At 49.2% G+C, this 19441-nt stretch overlaps 1 protein-coding gene across 1 annotated transcript in view; it reads right to left on the bottom strand.

The window, feature by feature from the left end:
- Positions 1–1493: 1493 nt before the first annotated feature.
- The window catches only part of SWAP70 (switching B cell complex subunit SWAP70), a 63418-nt gene continuing 45470 nt past the window's right edge, over positions 1494–19441 (bottom strand). Inside the window, exons 7-12 of the mRNA XM_044681822.1 lie at positions 16930–17111; positions 12758–12865; positions 11393–11559; positions 6262–6460; positions 4705–4801; positions 1494–4226 (exon numbers count right to left, since the gene is read on the bottom strand). Coding sequence (XP_044537757.1) covers positions 4120–4226; positions 4705–4801; positions 6262–6460; positions 11393–11559; positions 12758–12865; positions 16930–17111 — 860 coding nt within the window. The 3' untranslated portion in view covers positions 1494–4119. The remainder of the gene's footprint in view (positions 4227–4704; positions 4802–6261; positions 6461–11392; positions 11560–12757; positions 12866–16929; positions 17112–19441) is intronic.

Raw genomic sequence — 19441 nt, 5'->3', positions numbered from 1 at the left:
TATATATATTATATATATATATATAATATATATATATACACACACTTAACACATGCTGGAAATATAGCTTAATTAATTTAGAAAAAGGAGCCAAAAATTGTTTTTAATTCCACAGGGAATAAAATGGGACATTGTTTCCTCTATTAGAATGGAAGCTTCTCTGAGGGCAGGATTTCACTTTTTATCTATGTATCTATGTGTATCTCTCTCTCTGTATGTGTGTGTGTATATATATATGTATATATATATACATATATATATACATACATACATACATACATACATACACACATATACTTAACACATGCTGGAAATATAGCTTAATTGATTTAGAAAAAAGAGCCAAAAATTGTTTTTAATTCCACAGGGAATAAAATGGGATATGAGAAATGTTTTAAAACTTTTTAAAGGGGATAAAGTAGGACAGAAAAATAGGACCAGAAGACTGGACTCTCACCTCCGGGGTTGGAAGAAGGAGAGTTTAAACAAGAAGTTCGAGGCCTCATTTCTACACAGGAGAGGGCAGAAGTGAATTTAATATCAAAAATACTGAGACTGCTAAACAGTTTGGGGTTTTTTCTTTCTTTCTGAGAAGCAATTGCTCTCTGATAGAAGAGGAAGGGGGATACATTTGGAAATGAAGAGGATTTTAAAAGAGCTAGAAGTGAAAGTTTTTTTAGAGAATTAAAAAACCTACAATAGGTTGGGGATACAAAGGTCTTCCCTCCCCTAAAGTCCCTCTCTTCAGTTATATGATTGGGGGGGGGGAAACAAATTAATTTTAAAAATTAATTCAATGCTTACTGAATGATGGAAGTACAAGGAAAAAACCATCTCCTGCCCTCAACGAGCTTTTTTAATTCTCTAAAATTAAAAAATTTAAAATCTGACCATGTGAGATCTTTGCCAATCTAATGGACCCCCTGAATGAGGGGAAGAGGGGGAGGATGGAGAAGAAGCAGCAGCTTAGCAGGAACCCCAATCTTGTAAGTATTAGGAGCCCTTTATAACACCAAAGTTTTGGGGGCTTCCCAACCCCTTAAGTGCCTATTCTACAGGAAGCAGATAAAAGACCAAAATAATGGAACGATGTGTACGCCTGGTTCTGCCCCCAATTCCCTCCCTGTCGAAGGTCCAAGTTGTCATGGGCCAATCTGGATGTCTTCATGAGAAGTGAAAGGAGATGAAGCCTGTTTTGCCTACAAGATGGGCAACTCCTGCTACAAATCCAAAGCGAAGTTCCTCTTAAAACGTAAAAGGGCACCCTTTAATTTGGTTTTAAACAAAAACCAAAGCCCTGCACATTAAGAGCGGAGACTCCTGAGGGAGGAAATGTCTTTATGGGTTCCTTGTGTGGCCTGGCAAACCCATCCACCAACATCTTCCCCCACGAACTGAGGGCTCGGAAACCAAAGGGAAGAAACCCTCTCCTTGTGCCCACCGTCTGTTCTGATCGGCAGCCGCCGTGTTCAGGGAGTCGGCATCGGCAAAACTGAGCTCGTACATCCATTTCTTTATTAAGAAATCCACGGGACTTTCCCCTGCCGCTTTATTAATGTGGACAGTTTTAAAGGCGCAGCATTCATTTATTTGTCCCTGTTCTTATTTGGTCTGTTTTCCTAAAAAATAATACAAAACGCTTCACAAATATTTTAGGAAATTAGCAAAAGTTAAACAAGTGGCGCTTTGCCCGACCTTACGGTGTAGAGACGATGGGATTGTTTGTAAATGATGGCATGTGGCGCCCCGGGGCATCGGGGCTGCACACAAACCAACAGGGGCCTTTTTGTTACCGGTGGGCATTTTTTTTACATCTCTTTTAAAATGTTTTAAAATTTATTTAAAATTTAATTTTAATTTTAAAAAGTTAAAATCTTTTTTTAAAAATCTCTTTTAAACAATCACCTCGCCAGTCGCTTAGGAGCCCAGTGGAAGGGCGAAGCGGCCAAACACCACCGGTCACTTCAGTGTAGCCATTACAAAGGGAACGCAGGATCCGCTAGTATTTGATTTCAGAACTGGGGAATATGGATGAGGGCCGTGAGTGGCCGGAGGCTACAAGAGGGATGGATCCGAGGGATCCGAGGAGTCAGTCTTCAGTCTGGATACAAAAGAAAGAAGCAGGAACAGTGGGGGCAGGGACAAAGGAGAAAATTCAGGCTCCACAACAAGAAGGAGCTGGGCTGCCTCAGGAAGCAGTGGGCTCCCCGGAACCAGAGGCATTTCAGCAAAATCGGGGGGACCACCTGTTGGGGTTCTCTTTTTCTGGTATGGATTGAACCCGACGGCCCACGGCGGAGTCCCACAACTCTGAATGCTGCGACTACTCCAAGGATGATTTGAATTAACTCCTCTGCACGCTGTCCGTAATTCACTGAAATCCCGGCCTTCGCTCCTGGTCTCCCCTGGGCTCCTTGGGGTGCCGGGAAGCCCGTGCCCTGGGCGGAGGGCAGGCGTCCCCCTGAACATCTCTGACACGGATCTCGCTGAAGATGCCTGAACTCCTCGGTCAGGGCTGAAACCAAGTTCGGAATCCAGCACGTGGGACCAACGCGAGGCCCAAGCGGGCTGGCCAAAGGGCCGGTTTTCAAGGGCTTTCGGCAAGGGAGCCGTGGAGGTGGGCTTCAGAAGAGCCGGCCACTTCGGCAGGGGGCGCAGCAGAACCGCGGCTTGTCCTCCGGCCCTTTATGCTCCTATGGAAAGCCATGGCTCTCTAATTGTTTGTTTTATTGCAGTCCTCAGTGGGATCTTTAAGTGAATTAAGAGAAAATTGTCCGTCCTCTCCCACACCCACAGATCTTCCTGAAAGGGTTTAGGATGACTCCAAAAGGCTGGGATTAGGCCTCGTTCCATATCTGTAAAGTATATTATTGAATAAACAAAGCAATAATACTGATAAATATCTGGGTAGAAGAGGCAGAAACCCAACTGCACCGGTAAATCTTCAAGAACCTGAAGGAGAAGGAACTTTAAAAAATGAGAAAATAAAGTTTACAAAGGCACGAAGAGATGAACATTAAATAAAATTATGTTGCGGTTCCCTGTCAAAGGCAACATGATTAAAAATTCATAAGGGCACTTCACTAGTTAATGTTTTTCACTTGGATAAGAGACAGTAACTTATAGGATTATACCTCTTTCGACTATATCTACATTTGTCTAAAATAATATAAATCTGCGTGCATGACATTTTGGAAGAGTTTAATATTATTAATATTCCACTCAAACCCTCCTCTAACGCCTTGAGCTGGTACAAAGACGAGCCTGTGTTCTCAGAGGCTCTAGCGCCGGCATGTCCTAGAATGCTGGAGAGCTTCCAAGCCCGGGAGCAGCCTGGCTCCACGAGGAGAGGTTCAGTCCCTGAAGACTGGCCAAGAGGGATGGAGTTTTTCTTCCAAGAAAAAGGGATTGGACGGTTTTCACAGAAAGGCTTCAGAGTGCTGTGGGAGAAGGTCGGGACTGTCTGGTCATCGGGAAGAAGAATGGAGGCGTCGGTGCCCCTTGCTGGGTTACCCAAGCTGTGGGAGGCCCCGTAGGTCAGGCGCCTCGTTTCTGGGGACGGGCCCAGCCCCGAGGTCCCGGGGAGGTCAGCCCCTTCTCGGCACACGGACTGTCCAGCCTTCTGCCGATCCTCCGCGGCACCACCCAGCAGGCCGCCGGGGCGAGGCCAGGCTGCCACAGACCATCCTCTCCACCCCAGCTTTGCCCCCTGCGCAGCCCAGTGGCCGGCCTGGAGGGAGAACACTCGCGGGGGAGGAAAGGAGCAACAGAGCCGCTAGTGGGAACATGGGAGCATGGCGCCGGGCCCGAGGCTGCGGAGGGGCTATCGGGGAGTCGGGGTCCAGGGGCCGCTCATCAAGAGGACTGGGAAGTGGGCGGGTCACCCTTCTGGCCTGCTGAGGGCAGGAAGGCCCCCGGACAGAAGAAGGTGGAGGGGAACACAGGGCAGGCTAGTCCATTGTCTAACACGCGGCTCCCCTCCGCGGGGGTTCAAAGGAAAGCTGTCTTCTGAGGGGAGGGGGGCCAACCAACAAGTGGGGTGTCCATCCGGGCAGGGGGAGAGGATGGCCGCGGCCCTGCCTTTGGCCCCAGCCCTCCGGCTCCAGGTGCCCCTCGTGCTCACTCCGTGCTCTTTCTGTCTTTCCAGCTCTTCTCCCGCTCTTGGAGCTCTGCTTGGGTGAACGCCGCCGGGCCCCAGTTTGTGATTAAATGGGGATTTTTGGGACCTGAAAAACAGACAGACTTATAGACTAGCTTTGACGGTGGAGGGGGCACCCACGGGTGTCTGTAAACAAAACAAACGCGGGCCTGGGAGGAGCCTGCCTGGACCCATTTCTCCTCCCCCTCTTTAGGGCTCTAGACAGGATGGTTATGCTGAAGTGGCCTCCCCTCAGCCTTTCCCTCTGGAGGCTAGCCCTGGGGCAAATGCAAACAAAAGGACACAAACAGCCCGGTTTCTACACTTTCTCAGGGAGCCATGAACTTGCTTTTTTAACATTTCCTTGGGGCATTTCAGCTCCTGCCTCGGAAGGCAGTCCTGAGCCCCGTCCAGACAGACAAGAAGCCCAGAAGAGGGAAGAATCTGTGCACATTCACACACACACACACACACACACACACACACACACACACACACACACACACACACACACACACACACACACACACACGACGGAAAGCCCCGGTAAGTCAGAGAGCCCTTACCCGGTTCTATCAGGCGGATGAGGCCCTCGTGCTGGGCCACCTTGTCCTTCCAGCTCCTGGTCTTGCTGGCCGCCATCTCTAGCTTCTTTTTGACTCCCTGAAATAGAGAGTGGGGCCTCGGGTTAGACAGCTGGGTTTTCCAAGTTTCCACAGGCATATTCCTTACTCCAAGGAAAAATCGGTGCAGACTCGGAACCGTGACTGGTTTTCTAGGCATCAAACCAACACGACTGGAGGACCGAAGAGGTCCTCCTCAAAGAGCACCGCTCTTCTCCAACCAGCATATCCTCCCTCCAGCCAGCCCAGCTTCAGCCTCACTCTGCTCCCGCCAGTCTCCCAAGAAGGCCCCAAATCCTTGCCCTTTTCCAGACTGAAACCACTCCTCTGCTGAGAACAGAGGCAGCTAAAAACCATTTCATGTGAAAAAAGGCATCTCAGGGACCTGCAGAGGTCCATGAGAGCTGTCCATTGCACATAGTTTCAGGCTTTCTCAGGGCCCTAATCAGTTCTGATCTTTTCCCCACTTTTTTGCCTCTAAAAATCCTTTCATTTCGGAGGCAGCTGGGTAGCTCAGTGGATTGAGAGCCAGACCTAGAGACTGGAGGTCCTAGGTTCAAATTTGACCTTAGACACTTCCCCATTGTGTGACCCTGGGCAAGTCACTTCACCCCATTGCCTACGCTTATCACTCTTCTGCCTTGGAGCCAATGCACTGCATTGACTCCAAGATGGAAGGTGAGGGTTTAAAAAAAAAATCCTTTAATTTCTATGGAATGGCTCTTGGAGAGAAGTAGGGGCACCAGGAACCTTATGGTGACATGAAGAACAAAAGCCTTTAATGAAAGCTTATTTAAAAGAACAGCAGACACAAGGGAACAAATGAGAATTCAGAAGGAAATATGGACAAACAGGAGAGCCGGGAAGATATGTGCTAAATGGCCCGCTCTTTTAAAAACCAAAATGTACAAGGGGACAGCTGGGTGGCTCAGTGGATTGAGAGTCAGGCTCAGAGATGGGAGGTCCTGGGTTCAAATCTGGACTCAGATACTTCCCAGCTGGGTGACCCTGGGCAAGTCACTTAACCCCCATTGCCTAGCCCTTAGCACTCTTCTGCCTTGGAACTAATAGATGGCATTGATTCTAAGACAGAAGGTAAGGGTTTAAAAAAAAAAAAGAAAAGAAAAGCAAGATGTACAGAATGAGTGATTCCAAGTAGAACCTCTAACTTTGCCACTTTGCATATGGAAATGTTTTCTTTGTTTGATGTTTATTAAGTTCAGAATTTTAAAAATCCCCTCCCCCCAAAAAGGAAGGCCTAAATGTTTGCAGCAAGCAGAAGAGAATAAATAATGGTATTTACCAGACTGAAGGATTATATCTACTACAAAACTATGATGTAGAAGCGCCCTATTCTTCTACCCTTTTTGGTTCCCCCTCCTCCACCTCCATGCACCCCTCCCCTATTTGCAGGTTCATAAAACTGCAGTCCCTTTAAAACCGAGGCTTGTCCTGAAATCCCTCCCGGCCCAGGGGAGGTGGGGGCCCTGCGCAGCTTGCCTCATACTGCTCCAAAGCCTGCTTCCTCTCCAGCTCCAGCTGCTCCAGCTGCTCCATGGCTTCCTGAAGGGCCCGCTCCTTCAGGACTCGCTCATTTTCCAGCTCCTGCTTCTCGGCCTCGGTGGTCTGGATGGCCTGCTGCTGCTCCTGGTGCCATCTTTCTAGCTCGGCCCTCTTGGAAGACTCTTCTTCCAGCAGCCTGCGGGGAGTAGCACCGGGGATCAGACAGAGAAGATGTCCCCCACCCCTGCGGCTGACTGCCAGGCATAAGGCACTACTAGGGAAAGACCCGTCACACCGAACGACAAACGCATGAAACAAATCAAAGGATCTGAGGGAGGCGGGTGGTGATGAAGGGGAAGGTCTTCTAGGCGCTCGGGCAATACTCCCAGACACTGTGGGATTCCCACCAAATGAGCATGCACGACAGGGAGGGTGGTGAGCCACCCGGGGCTCCGGGCATCCAAGGCCTAGTGGACCATTACCGCGGGGGACAGGAAACAACATGCACACACAGAGGAGAGAACCTGATAGGAGGTCCGAGAATCCCCGCTTGAGGTCAGATACACTATCTGTAATTGACCTGCAATAAACAAAGAGGAAATGGACAGGAAGTTGCGTGCTGCCATCCTCAGGCCGCCATCTGCCACTGCAGGCATCTGGGGCGGCGGGGAGGGGCTTCGCCTCCAAGGGAACGAGGCCGGGCCTGCGCGTTTTGGGGCACACCGTGGGTCCTGGATAAATACTTGTTAGTTCAGCTGGGGTGGTCGAGCCGCCTTCCTCCCTCTGAACAACTCGGAAGTCTGTTCTTCTGTTCCTAATGAATTCCTGCAGCCCTGGTCCTGGCTGTCCCCCGAGGCCTCCTTGCCCCGGGCACCTGCCTCACAGGGGTACCTGCCTCTCCGGGTTACAGGGAGGAGGGGCTCCGCGAAGCACAGCCCCCAGGGGGAGAGTGGCCATGACCAGCGTCCCTCTGAAGGCTTCCAGACAGCTCTCGCTCCTCCTCATATTCCATTCCCAGCGGCTGCAGCCCGATCATCGGCTCCTCATCTGTGCCTCAGAGCCTTCTTCTGGGCACACACCAGCTGAACAACGTCCTTTGGGTTGGCGCTCCGGGCGTGCTCGCTGCCGCCTGCGGCTCTCCCTCGCTGCAGACGCCACGGAGATCACACAGAAGATTTTTGGCAGCCGCGGCCCTCCTGGCACATACCGAGCTCGGAATCCCATACGGCTCTGGGGTCTTTTTTCACACGAATGACTGCGAAGCCAACCTTCGCCCATCCTGGGGTTATCCTATTCGGCAGCCTTGCAAAGGGTGACTTAATGCGGGGAATTGGGATAAAAAATGAGCTCGGCTCTGAGGGAGGGAAGCTTATTTCCTAGATTTCTGTCATCATCACCATCAACAAAGGGCATTTATTTCATTCAGCGGGATGCCTTGGTTTCGTGGGCTGAAAGCTAGCCGATAACCAAAGCCTATCATCCGGCCTCTGCTGCGCCCCACGGATGGGAAGCTCATTGAGCCGCCTCCTCGGTCTGTGCTCGTTTGATGGGCACTTCAGCCGGACGATGACCCACGGCCAGAATGGAAAATTAGAGAGAACCAGGCTGCAGGTGGAAAACAATAAAGCAGGCCCAGTGGCCCGAGCTTCTCCAGCAAAGACCCATCTTTTAAGATGTTTGTAGGGTGTTGCTACACGGTTTCCAATCAGGCACAGTGACCATTCTTTGAAGAATCCAAGGGCGGATCACCAAAGGGGAAAAGGGAAACCCAGAGCTGGCGGTGATGAGCAGCCGCAGATTATGAATGGCATACCCAGTGCAAGAAGTTCTATAAGCATTCCTATCCATGAAGTATAAGCCCAGGAAAGATGGGCCAGTCCCAGAGGGACCCACATAATCTTAGAGGACCTTAAAGGAAAGCTCTCTTTACAGAGTAGACTCTCTGTAGGAAACATACAGGAAGGCACAGACAAGAATTGAGAAAGCACTCATCTGTCCTGCTCAAAGAGGTCCCTCAAAACCAATGAGATCCAGGTGCAATTAAGTGCTGAAAAAGTCCAAGCATAAGGCCAAGAAGAAATATTTGTTGGATTATGTGGAATTGCACTCCTTCTCTCTGCATAGATCAAATTGGACCAGCAAATATTTTTAAAGTTTAGTGCATACAGATGAATGTATGCATAATATAATGTATTTTCATACATGAATGAGGTTTTTCATATTTTATTTTTACATTTTATTTTTATCTTCAGTTCCAAATTCTCTCTCAGTCCTCCCACCCATTGGGAGGACAAGAAATACAAACCTATCATCAACAAATAGGATGCATCACGGATTTGGGTGTCATCTTTGCCCGGGGGCCATACTAACCTCAGTCTCATTCCAATGTGGGTGTGCCCGGCCAAAGGAAGCCCAGAGGGCCACATTTTCCCAAGAGATGCATCTATTAGAATATGGCAGTACTGGCTGACCCAAAGCTACCCTCTCTAATATGTAAGCTATCCATTATGTTTGCCTTCCTATAAGGGAACACTCGGCCTTTTGGACAAATGTCTTGTTTACATTTAGCTTTCCTCCCAATTCTGTTTATATTTTTACAGGGCCTTCATAAATGTCTATGGACTGGTTGCCTTATTTTGTAAGTCCAAAACATGTTCCCACGGTCAATTCTATCATGAATTATTTTGAGAGTTTCAGCCATAAAGTCCTCATCCTAAAAGTTGAAGGTAGCTTTTCCAGCCACGGCAGAGATCCTCGTTCTTCCTGCAAGTTTAGCCCTAATAAAGGCCCTTGTCAGAGGCTGACCCTTTCTAAAGCTATTCAAAACCAAACTTCTATTTAACAAGAGGAAATGAGGAGAGCTGATGTGAGCTGCTGCTGCTAGCAAAGAAGAATCACAATCAGATCCCTGCAAGTTGCCTATTAGCTTAGAAAAACAAATGAGCATTTTCTGTGTGATGCTGTATATCTAAAATTTTGTTGGACATTTCCCAGGTACGTTTCGATCTGGTTCGGGCCTCGCTTTGGGTCCCTTTGCCAGCTCCCTCCTCCAAGTTTGACACTTCTGCTGGAGAACAATCACCTTCTCGCATGAAAGTGGCGATTTTTTTTTTCTTTACTACTGAACACTCCAGAAGAGGTTTGACCCATTTCAAGCTCAACTCATGATAACTTCAAGGGGGAAAAGAGAGATAAAATTAACTGATATTTGGTTTGGAAACATCAAGTAAAGCTTTGTGCTCAAAACAGTGTTTACTAAGGTTGAAAGAAATATTTTTAGAAGAATTTCTAAAACAGAAGTTTTGGTTTGTTTTTTGTTTTTTAAATAACCCTTACTTTCTGCCTTAAAATCAGTACTGTATATCGGTTCCAAGGCAGAAGAGCAGTAAGGGCTGGGCAATGGAGGTTAAGTGACTTGTCCCATGCCACACAGCTAAGAAGTGTCTGAGGGTAGATTTGAATCCAGAACTCACTGTCTCTAGGCCTGGCTCTCCATCCACTGAGCTACTCAGCTGCCCCCTAAAACAAAAGTTTTGTTGCTCAAATAGTTTAGTTATCTGGAAGTTTCTCTTCTCCAGAAATCAATAGGTCAGCCCATTCTGGACCGCCGGGGCAACAGCTGCTTACGGCTGATCCTCAAGTTTCCTGGTGCTTCTGGCATTTAATCTTGGGCGTCTCTCACTGAGACGGTGCCCTGAGAAGCTTCCCTTCAGGTTCCAGGCTAATCCCGTATTCACAGAGCCGCCGACCTGAGAGAATGAAGGACTTTGCGAAGTCGCCGGGTCTACGCTGTCCTCTATGAGAGTCTGCACCCCCGCCTCGTCTCTTCTCCAAGCCGGTGCTGGGGGCAGTTTGTATGGAAGGGAGGCCGACTCGGCCTGGCCCAGGCCCTCCTCTCCGGCCTCCCCTGGCCTTGGCTGCAGAACCACTGCTGGAGGAGAGCCCCAGCCCCGGTGCTGCTGACCACCTCCACATCCCCGTGAAAGGAGGGACACCACTTTACTTCTTTAAAGGAGAAGCTTATAGCTGTCTAAAGGGAAAGGAATAGCGAGACAAAACCAAAATCATTCTGATTTGATCCAAATTAAATCCACTTTGGGCAGCAAAGCAGCACGACAGATGGAGCACCAGGCCTAGCTTGGGGGGGCCCGGGGTCTCTGTTGGGCTCAGACACTGCCCAGAGGTGTGACCCTGGGCAAGTCACTTTAACCCCTACCGTCCAGCCTGCACCGCTCTTCTGCCTCAGAGTCGATACTTAGTCGTTCATTGTGTGAGAGAACAGTAGGCAGAGATCCCTGCATGCGTGTGTGTGTGTGTGTGTGTGTGTGTGTGTGTGTGTGTGTGTGTGTGTGTCTGCGCACATATGCTAGGCCTGCAGAGACAAGGTACGGGCAGGTCCCTTCAGGAGCAGGTATGGGGGATCCCTTTTTCTAGGAGCCGGACTCCTTGCAAGAGAAGGGTCTCAGGAGGCAGAAGGGCCAAGCAAAGGGCTCGAAAACATTTTTAACATTTCATGTTCCTTCAACTAACGCTGAAGATAGCCTTCGATCCTTGCCATCTCTTCAAGCCTGGCCCCAGAACCAGCTACAATACTCTGCACACAGGCTCCCATTCAGATTTCGGCCCAGAAGCAGCCTTGTCCCTCCCTCCCATCTGCCCCAGGATGGCCCAAATGGCCCAGTTCTCCTCCAGGCCACCATCAAGGCCCCCCAGGGAAGGAAGGCCCTCGAGGCGTCATCCCCGACATCAGCTGTCTCCCAGCAGCTGGGATGGGGGACTCACAGCATAAAGCAGGCTGGGGGGGTTTGCTCTGATCCTGTCCTTGCCTCCCTCAGTGCAGGAAACTCCCTCAGTGGAGACTCTCTTTGTTGATACTCAGAATTGAATCAAATCTAATTATCAGTCTTTTATGGTCTCTGAGAATTGCTTTGGAGAACTAAAAATATGTGTGTGTTCACATGAATGGGCAGAAACAGGAAGTAAATGCCAAAGAGACAGCAGAGAAGCTGCTGGTGCCACCACGGGGTTAAGAGAGACCTTTTCATTAAACTCCTTTCAATCTGTGCTCCCTTTTTCTGTTAGGCTGATAAGAAAGCTTAGGGCGGCATTAAGGAAAGGGAACCAGCACCTGGCCTGAAGCTTCCTGACCGTCTCCTCGTCTTGCCGGGCTTGCCTCTCATCTTCTAGAGCCTCCTGGAGTCTCAGGTACATGTCTTCAAGTTCTCGGACCCTCTGCAAATACTGCTCCAGTTCAGATGACTTCTGGGCAACCTGTTCTTCCATTTGCTGCCTGATCTAACGGCATAAAATGAGAACATTTTAAAGTACAGTCAGTTCCGCCCAACAAGAAGGGGCCTCCCTGACAAGATCTATCCACGAGAGTCCCCAAGTACTTAATCCTTCTTGGCTTGCTTCCCGTCAAGACACAACCACCGCCTGCCAGCTTTTCCAAAGGGGGTATCCCATTCTAATCCAAAAAAAATATTTAGAATTCAAAATCAAATAAAATCAGAATTCAGAATTAAAAATAACTTAAATACCCTAATTTGTCCATCCTTCCAAAAATTTTCCTTCCTTTAATCAGGAATATTTTCCCTCTAGAATCTCTTTCCCTTAAACATGTTTTTTCCTGCATTGAAAAGCAACTACTGGTGGCCAGTAAAGGATTAAATAAAGTGACCATCATCCTTTTCAAGGCAAACAAAGGGTTAAATTAAAGACTAAGCCTTAGCCAACTGACTAAGAATTTTAAGAAGGGAGGGAGACTTGGGAAGTGGAAAAAGGAGGATGAGGGCCCAATTTAGCGCTACATTCTCAATTCCTGCCTGCTGCCTCTCTCTCTTCTCCATTTCCCATCCCATCTAGCTCCCTTGGAATAGAGGCCTTGGGCCATCACACCTCATCCTAGGACCCCTCCAACCCTAATGGGCAGTCACGAGCAGTGAACAAGGGTTAGAGCATCTGAACAGTCTCCCTTTAAAAAAAAATCCGAGTGCTTCACTAGGAAAAGAAAATCCCAAAGCTAACCGTCTCTCAGCTCTCTGCCACCATCCCTCTCTGTGTTCTTCTTTTGTCTATACACATGCAATCACAGCCTCTTTCACGCCAAACAATGAGAAACTGCTTTAGGGAAGAAATATTAGGAAGTCTGAGTCATCCTGGTTGAGTCACTGTTCTTCAGTAAGGGGATTCTCTAATAAGAATGAGATGGCCGAGATGATGGAAGACAGCATGTTCATAGAATCCCATTAATCCAGTCTTTTTGCATTTAAACAAGAAAATATTTGGGATGGGGAAAGAGGTAGAAAGGGGAAAAGAAGAGGCTACAATCACTGAATTTTCAACTCAAAAGGAATCTCAGAAAGGATCTAGTCAAGCCCCCTCACTTGATGAAGACCCCAAAACCTGGACAGGTGAGGCTGCCTGTCAGAACGCAAGGCCAGAGCCCGTCCCCTTCCCCAGGCACCACGCTTTCCCCAGCTGGGATTCTTACGAGTTTCTCTCTTTCTAGCTCCAGGCTGAACCTGTCCTGTAGTTCCACTTGCGTCTGAAGGCGTTTCTTTTCCTCTTCAGCAGCACGAAATGCAGCTTCTTCCAGTTTCTGTAGAGTTTAACAAAAAATGAGCTGACCAACTACATAGGAATTCAGAGAAACAGGAATGAATGAATGAATGAATGAGCATTTATGAGCCAGGCTCAGTGCTAGGGAATACAAAGGCAAAACAGAGGCAGTTCCTGTCCTCAAAGAGCTTACAATCTACTAGGGAGAGACAATCCATATAAGAAAATGGCGGCCAATGAAGGGAGTTTCCTTCCCCCAGAGAGTCACCAGAAGGGTGAGGAGAGCGGTAAGACAATCTGCTGTGCCTGTGCCCTTCCTGGAAGCCACGGTAGCACTGACCGGTCATTCCCAGGCTAGCAGTGGGAAAGGGACGGAAGAGCAGGTATGTACGAGCACATCTTCTAAAAACCGCTCTTTGGCTCTCTGACATGGCCCCGGCCACCATTTTCAGAGATTTCCCACCCATCGGTGACTCACTAATGAGAGAAGCTCGTGTGGTCCAGCCCTCACTGGAACAAGAATCCCCCGTCTGACATCCCCACAAATCATCCTCCGGACTCTGCTCAAAGATCTGTAAGGAAGGGGGCCCTCCTGCCTCCTGAGGCAGTCACTCCTCTTGGGAAGTGGTCCTGACAGAAGGCTGTGCCATGCCAAGAGCTACCTCTTCTTGGCTTCTCCCACTGGCTCCAGAGGGCACGATCGATAAAAACAAAGCCGTTGTCATATCCTTTCTGAGAAAAGACAGCTTTCTGGCCCCACGTGGGCTAACTCTCCCCCTTTCCTTTACCCACTCCTCCCGTGGCAGATATCTTCCAAGCAGAACAGAACTCTCCCAATGACGCTTTGAGCTGGGCACATGAAGCAGTCACTTGCCTAGTTCTGGACATCATGCTTCTCTTAATTAAGCCCAAGTTTGCACTGGCTCTTTGTGTGGTTTATATTAAACTTAAAATCCACCCCAAAAAGCTCCAATCCTTTTAGCTGAACTTCAGTCTGAAGTTCAGCCAACACAGTGAAGCACGGATGGCTCATTACTATACAGATGCCTTCTAGCAGGATCTACTTCCCTTTCCTAAGCCAGTTATCATCAGATTGAGAGAAGTAAAATTTTAACAGTGGTTTCTTAGGAAAAAATCCATTTTTAAAACATGCCTAGGAGGGCAGCTGAGTGGCTCGGTGGATTGAGAGCCAGGTCCTGAGACTGGTTCAAGGTCCTGGGTTCAAATCTGGTCTCAGGCACTTCCTAGCTGGGTGACCCGAGGCAAGTCACTTAATCCCCATTGCCTAGCCCTTATTGCTCTTCTGCCTTGGAACCAATACAGAGTATTGATTCCAAGATGGAAGGTAAAGGTTTAAAAAAAAAAAATTCCTGCTTTTTTTAAGACTTTCTTCCTTTTTAGGTAATATATTTATTTTAAAATACTTTTAAAATACATATATACCAAAATATGTATAGCAACACCTTTTGTGGTAACAAACGAATGGAAATAAAGATTCCCAATGACTGGAAAATGGCTAAACAAATTGTTATTTGGACTAGAATGGAAAAGCACTGAAGCATTTATTATATACAATGTACTGTGGACACAAAAAGAAAATGGAGACAGACACCTTACTGTCAAGGCCCTCACATTCTACTAGGGGAAGTCAACGTGTAAAGGAAGACTCGTGCTGATGCTTAGTTCATGGCAGATGGAAAAAGCCCGGGAGTCCCTGGGCAGGTAAAGCAGCAGCGTAAATGGCAAGGCCCAGAGGATTGTGGGGAGCAATGGCTAGGCAGATGGTCCCCACCCAAGAGGCCAGTGAGGCCTGCAAGACTTAGAATGGAATGAGGCTCTGGGACACCTCCAGAAGAATTAAGGATGAGGACCTTGCAGTCAACAATGCAAATGGAAAGAACAATAAAACATCAAAAAATGAAGGCTGTGAAATTATAGTCATCAAAATGCTAAGTGGTGCACCATTAACCATAGAAGGCACCCAATGAGCAAACAAATGAACCAAGAAGCTGGTTTTAATACCAAAAAATGAACAAGGCTAAGCTCATTTCAAGTTCCAAAAGGTGAAAATTCTAAGAGTCCAACGTCCGTTCAATTGTCATTCTATTAATACAAACTCGGAGAAATAATGTATTTTTAAGCTATTTTTCTGATTTTTTAAAGTCTCACATGTTATAGGAAAGTCCCAAGAACAATTCTTCCTCAAAACTTTACCAGTAAGTAAAAAGCAACATGAGCCACAAAGTAACCCCACAGAAAGCTTTTTTTTTTTCATGGCTACAAATAATGAAATAATGATTTACATCAAGGAACCACAAGCATGTGAACAAAAACCTAAGGCCTAATTTTAAAGTATTCTAGCGTCACCACTTAAATATCACCAACCACCTAAACTATAAAAATTGCACCCAAAGATGTTTAAATATAGAAAGTGAGATCATGACACCTGAAGACCTATCAGAATTCAAGTTAATATAACAAACATTTCTTTCCTCTCTCAACCAAATGATTCAGAAAACTAAGCACACCCCGATTTCCTTCTTTCATTTTCAGAGCTAGGGGAAATACCAACTCTCATTCTTCTCCCGCTCTGTTCTCTCCTGTATTTCCCTCCAAGGTTCCCTTTTTAGCAAACAAAAATTAAAAAATCAATGTTATCGCTAATGGTATTTCACTTTCTCATGCAGAAAGAAAGCCTGGCTTTTGAAGGCCATTTTCTTGTCTTTGGTTTCATTTTAAAGCTCCCTATTCCCAGCCAGCGGGGCCTGTCAAGGACAGATGCTTATTCCGTTTTGGGTTGGCCTAATTGGCTTCTTTTTTTTTTAAGCCTTACCTTCCATCTTGGGAGTCAATGCTGTGTAGGCAGTATTGTGGTAAAGGTAGGCAATGGGGGTCAAGTGACTTGCCCAGGGTCACACAGCTGGGAAGTGTGTGAGGCCAGATTTGAACCTAGGACCTCCCGTCTCTAGGCCTGGCTCTCCATCCACTGAGCTACCCAGCTGCCCCCCTAACTGGCTTCTGAGATCCCTTCGGACAACTCTCAAGTTCTGGGAAGCCCAAGCCCGCTTTAGAAGCTAACGCTACATTTGCCATTTACTTTCCTGCACCTATAAGAAGCCGGAGGGGTTCTGTGGATCAATTCAAGAAATGCCTGTCAAGCGTACAGTGTGCAAAGGCACGTGCTGAATGCTGGAGGAACAAAGAGTGACACGTGCAAGCGTTGGTGCCCTCAGAGAGAATAAAGTGGGAGCTGGGGAGAGGGACAGAGGAACACAGCGCGGGCACAAATGCCACGCAGAGTCACGGGTACGTCTGAGGACGAAGGACAGACCCGAGAGCGTGTCAGGGGAAAACTCAAGAAGGGAAAGTTCATTCCTGAAAGTGGTTTTCCAAGACGGGATCAGAGAGAAGGAGGCAGCCTGAGCCTTGCTGAGGCAGCGAAGAGGGCACGGATTCGTGGCACGAAGGACGCTCTGCCTAGTGCCCGGGGGCGGAGGGGGCACCTCCGTAAGGGGTAACAAGAACCCGTGTAAACCAGGCTGGAAAGGTAAAACGGGAGCAGGGGCCGGGGGCCAGCCAGGCAGGCTGCTGAGCGTGGCGGAAAGGGCCCTGGGAAGCAGAAAAATGAAGCTCCGGTGGGCGGCCGTGCGTGCCCGGGAGGAGTTCGGTGCCTAAAGCCCTTGTGCTGTCTGCAGAGGGCAGGAGCCGAGGACAAAGCGCCCTCAGCACCAGGAGGCCCATCCCGGACACAGCGCCCTCCTCTGCGGGCCACCACACAAAGCTCACGGGCACACTCAGGCCTCAAAGGCACCTCTTCCACGCCAGGGGCCGGAGGTCGTCAGGCCACGCCGTGGGCTCCTCGGGGGGCGCGCGAGGAGGAAGGAGGCCCGCGGTCAAAATTCACACATTGTTTGGGTTCCAGGGTTTCTGCGTGTGAGTTCATCGTCCCAGGACGGGAGAGGCTCTGGCCTGGCCCAGGGGCCGGGCCAGACGGCTCTCCTGACCCTCCGCCTCACGGCCCGAGGACCAGGCAGGGAAGCCGGACCCCAGCCACCGGGCGCCGCGCTCTCGTCCCGGGCCGACGCCAGGCCCGGAGCCTCTCACCTTCCTCACTTGCTCCAGCTCCTGCTGCTTGTTCTCATTGGCCACCTGGAGCTCCTTCATCTGCCTCTCCAGCGCCTCCTGTTCCGCCAGCATCTTCTTCCGAAGTTCCTTCCGCCGCTGGCGGGCTTCTTTGTGGGGGGGCGGAAGGCCCAGCTTCAGCAAGTGGACCGTGGAATGAATGGCTGCCAAGCAGAGAGAAAGAGGAGAACCGCGTTACGCTGCGCCACACTGATCTGTGCCCCGCGACAACCCCTCCCCAGGGACGTCCCGCAGAGCGAGGGCGCCTCCTCCTTCCCTTCGCCCGAAACGCTCACAAAGCAGGCCGGCACAAGGCCTGGTCCTGGCACGGCAGCAGACGGAGCCTCTGGGCTCTCGCTTGAGGGAGACCCCTGCAAGAATGCATCTGCAACGCTGGGGAGCCCTCACGGATTCCGGAAGAGAGCGTGTGCCTGTGCCTTTGTCCTGCCAGCACTTCTAGGCCCGATAGTGTTTTCTCTTCTACAAGGAAATTTTCTGGGGGCAGCTGGCTGGCTCAATGGATACAGTAGGGGGCAGCTGGGTAGCTCAGTGGATTGAGAACCAGGCCTAGAGATGGGAGGTCCCGAGTTCAAATGTGACCTCCGACACTTCTTAGCTATGTGATCCTGGACAAGTCACTTAGCCCCATTGCCGAAGCCTTACCACTGTTCTGCTTTAGAACCAATACATAGTACTGATTCTAAGGCAAAAGGTAAGAGTTTAAAAAATTAAATTTAATTAAAAAAAAGAAATAATCTAAAAAAATTTTTTTCAAATAAAAAGAAATATTCTATCTTCTTTTCTTTGGGCTGGGAATGACAAAACAAAAATGGTTAAGAAGGAATCAAAACCCAAAATAAATGAGATGGTGTCCCTCAATCTAGTCCCCTGCTGCCCCAGTCCCTCTCCCCCCCTTTGGCCACCATTTCCTTTGGTGTGTTGTCTCCCCTCTGGAACGTGAGCTGCCTGCGGCACGGACTCTCTTGGTTTGAGATTTGTTTTCTGGTTTTCAGCACAATGTTTAGTACATAGTAGTAAATCTTAAAAACGCTTTTTCATTCACTCATTTGTTCCTAAAAGAGGGCCTAACGCCACTCAATGACTGGTTCGAGTCAGCAGATTGAAAGGACACCTGACAGTACTGGAAGTACAAGCAGAGGAGACTATTGAACATCTCTGACCTTTAGAGACAGAATCGAGAGTAATCTAGGCACTAAAAGCAAATAAAGTGGGCTTCCATCCTCCCTTTGACTAGAAGAGGGTGGCTGGGCTGAGGCAGAGACGGGCGGGAGGAGTCGAGAAGGCCTCCCCTAGCAAGAACACTCTCTAGAAGGAGCCGGACGTTCTCGGAAGGTCTGCCTCCGAGGAGGAGGATTAGAGCTGTTCTGCTCAGCCCAGAAGGCTGGACAGGCCACGGAAGTGGCAGTGGCAGATTTAAACATGGTTCAAGGAAAACTCCTGATGGGAACCTGACAGAGTCGTGCAAAAATGGAATTCTCGGGAAGCAGCGGCTCCCCTCCAGGCTCCCTTCCCTAACGGCCTTTAGTGGAGACTGGACAGGGGGAAATTCTTAGCTCGCTTTTGAGTGGGAAGGCTGCTACGGCCCCCTCCAACTCTGGGGGCTCTGGGTCAGAATGAACCGTATCCCCCCCCCCTTTTTTTTTTTAATTTTAAACCCTTAACTTCTGTGTATTGACATATAGGTGGAAGAATGGTAAGGGTAGGCAATGGGGGTCAAGTGACTTGCCCAGGGTCACACAGCTGGGAAGTGTCTGAGGCCAGATTTGAACCCAGGACCTCCCATCTCTAGGCCTGGCTCTCAATCCACTGAGCTACCCAGCTGCCCCCTACCATATCCCCTTTTTAAAAAGCCTCACGCTTCTTTTTCTGGGATCCATGGAGCTGTCTAGGAGGGAAATGCTGGCAGGAACAATGGAACTGCTAAGAGGTGGGGAACCTACATGGGAGCTTCCTGACTCCCCCACGCTGGTTTCACCCCTCAGGGCAGTATGCCACACCATTGTTTAAAAGGATCCGCTAGAATGCTACAGAAGCCTTCCTCACTCTCCCACAAAAGCCCAGGATTGTGTCACTGAGAAGGGAAACCAAGGAAGGAAAAAATCCAGCATCTGCCTCTCCCGCCAGAGTCCCAAGAGGAGGCTGTCATTCAGGTGAACAAGCTCTGCACCGACACCTGCCAGAAAGTCACTACGACAATGAAGTTCCTGAAGATTCATTTCAGCTTTTTAGAAGACTTTAAAAACAACCAACAGTTTTCCAACTCTAAAGCATTTTTTGCCCCCTCTTTTGCTTTCTTTCCTGCTGTGACCTCAAAATAGAGCCCTTCCATCTGCTTAGGCAGCCAGGAAGAAGAGCCGCTCCTTCGGGGACCAGGAGAGGCCCCCCCCCCCCCCCCCCCCCCCCCCCCCCCCCCCCCCCCCCCCCCCCCCTCCCCCCCCCCCCCCCCCCCCCCCCCTCCCCCCCCCCCCCCCCC

This window comes from Gracilinanus agilis, chromosome 6, assembly GCF_016433145.1.
Source record: "Gracilinanus agilis isolate LMUSP501 chromosome 6, AgileGrace, whole genome shotgun sequence".
Taxonomy (NCBI): domain Eukaryota; kingdom Metazoa; phylum Chordata; class Mammalia; order Didelphimorphia; family Didelphidae; genus Gracilinanus; species Gracilinanus agilis.
The sequence above is the reverse complement of the archived record's forward strand: the minus strand, read 5'-3'. Positions and strand labels throughout refer to the sequence as shown.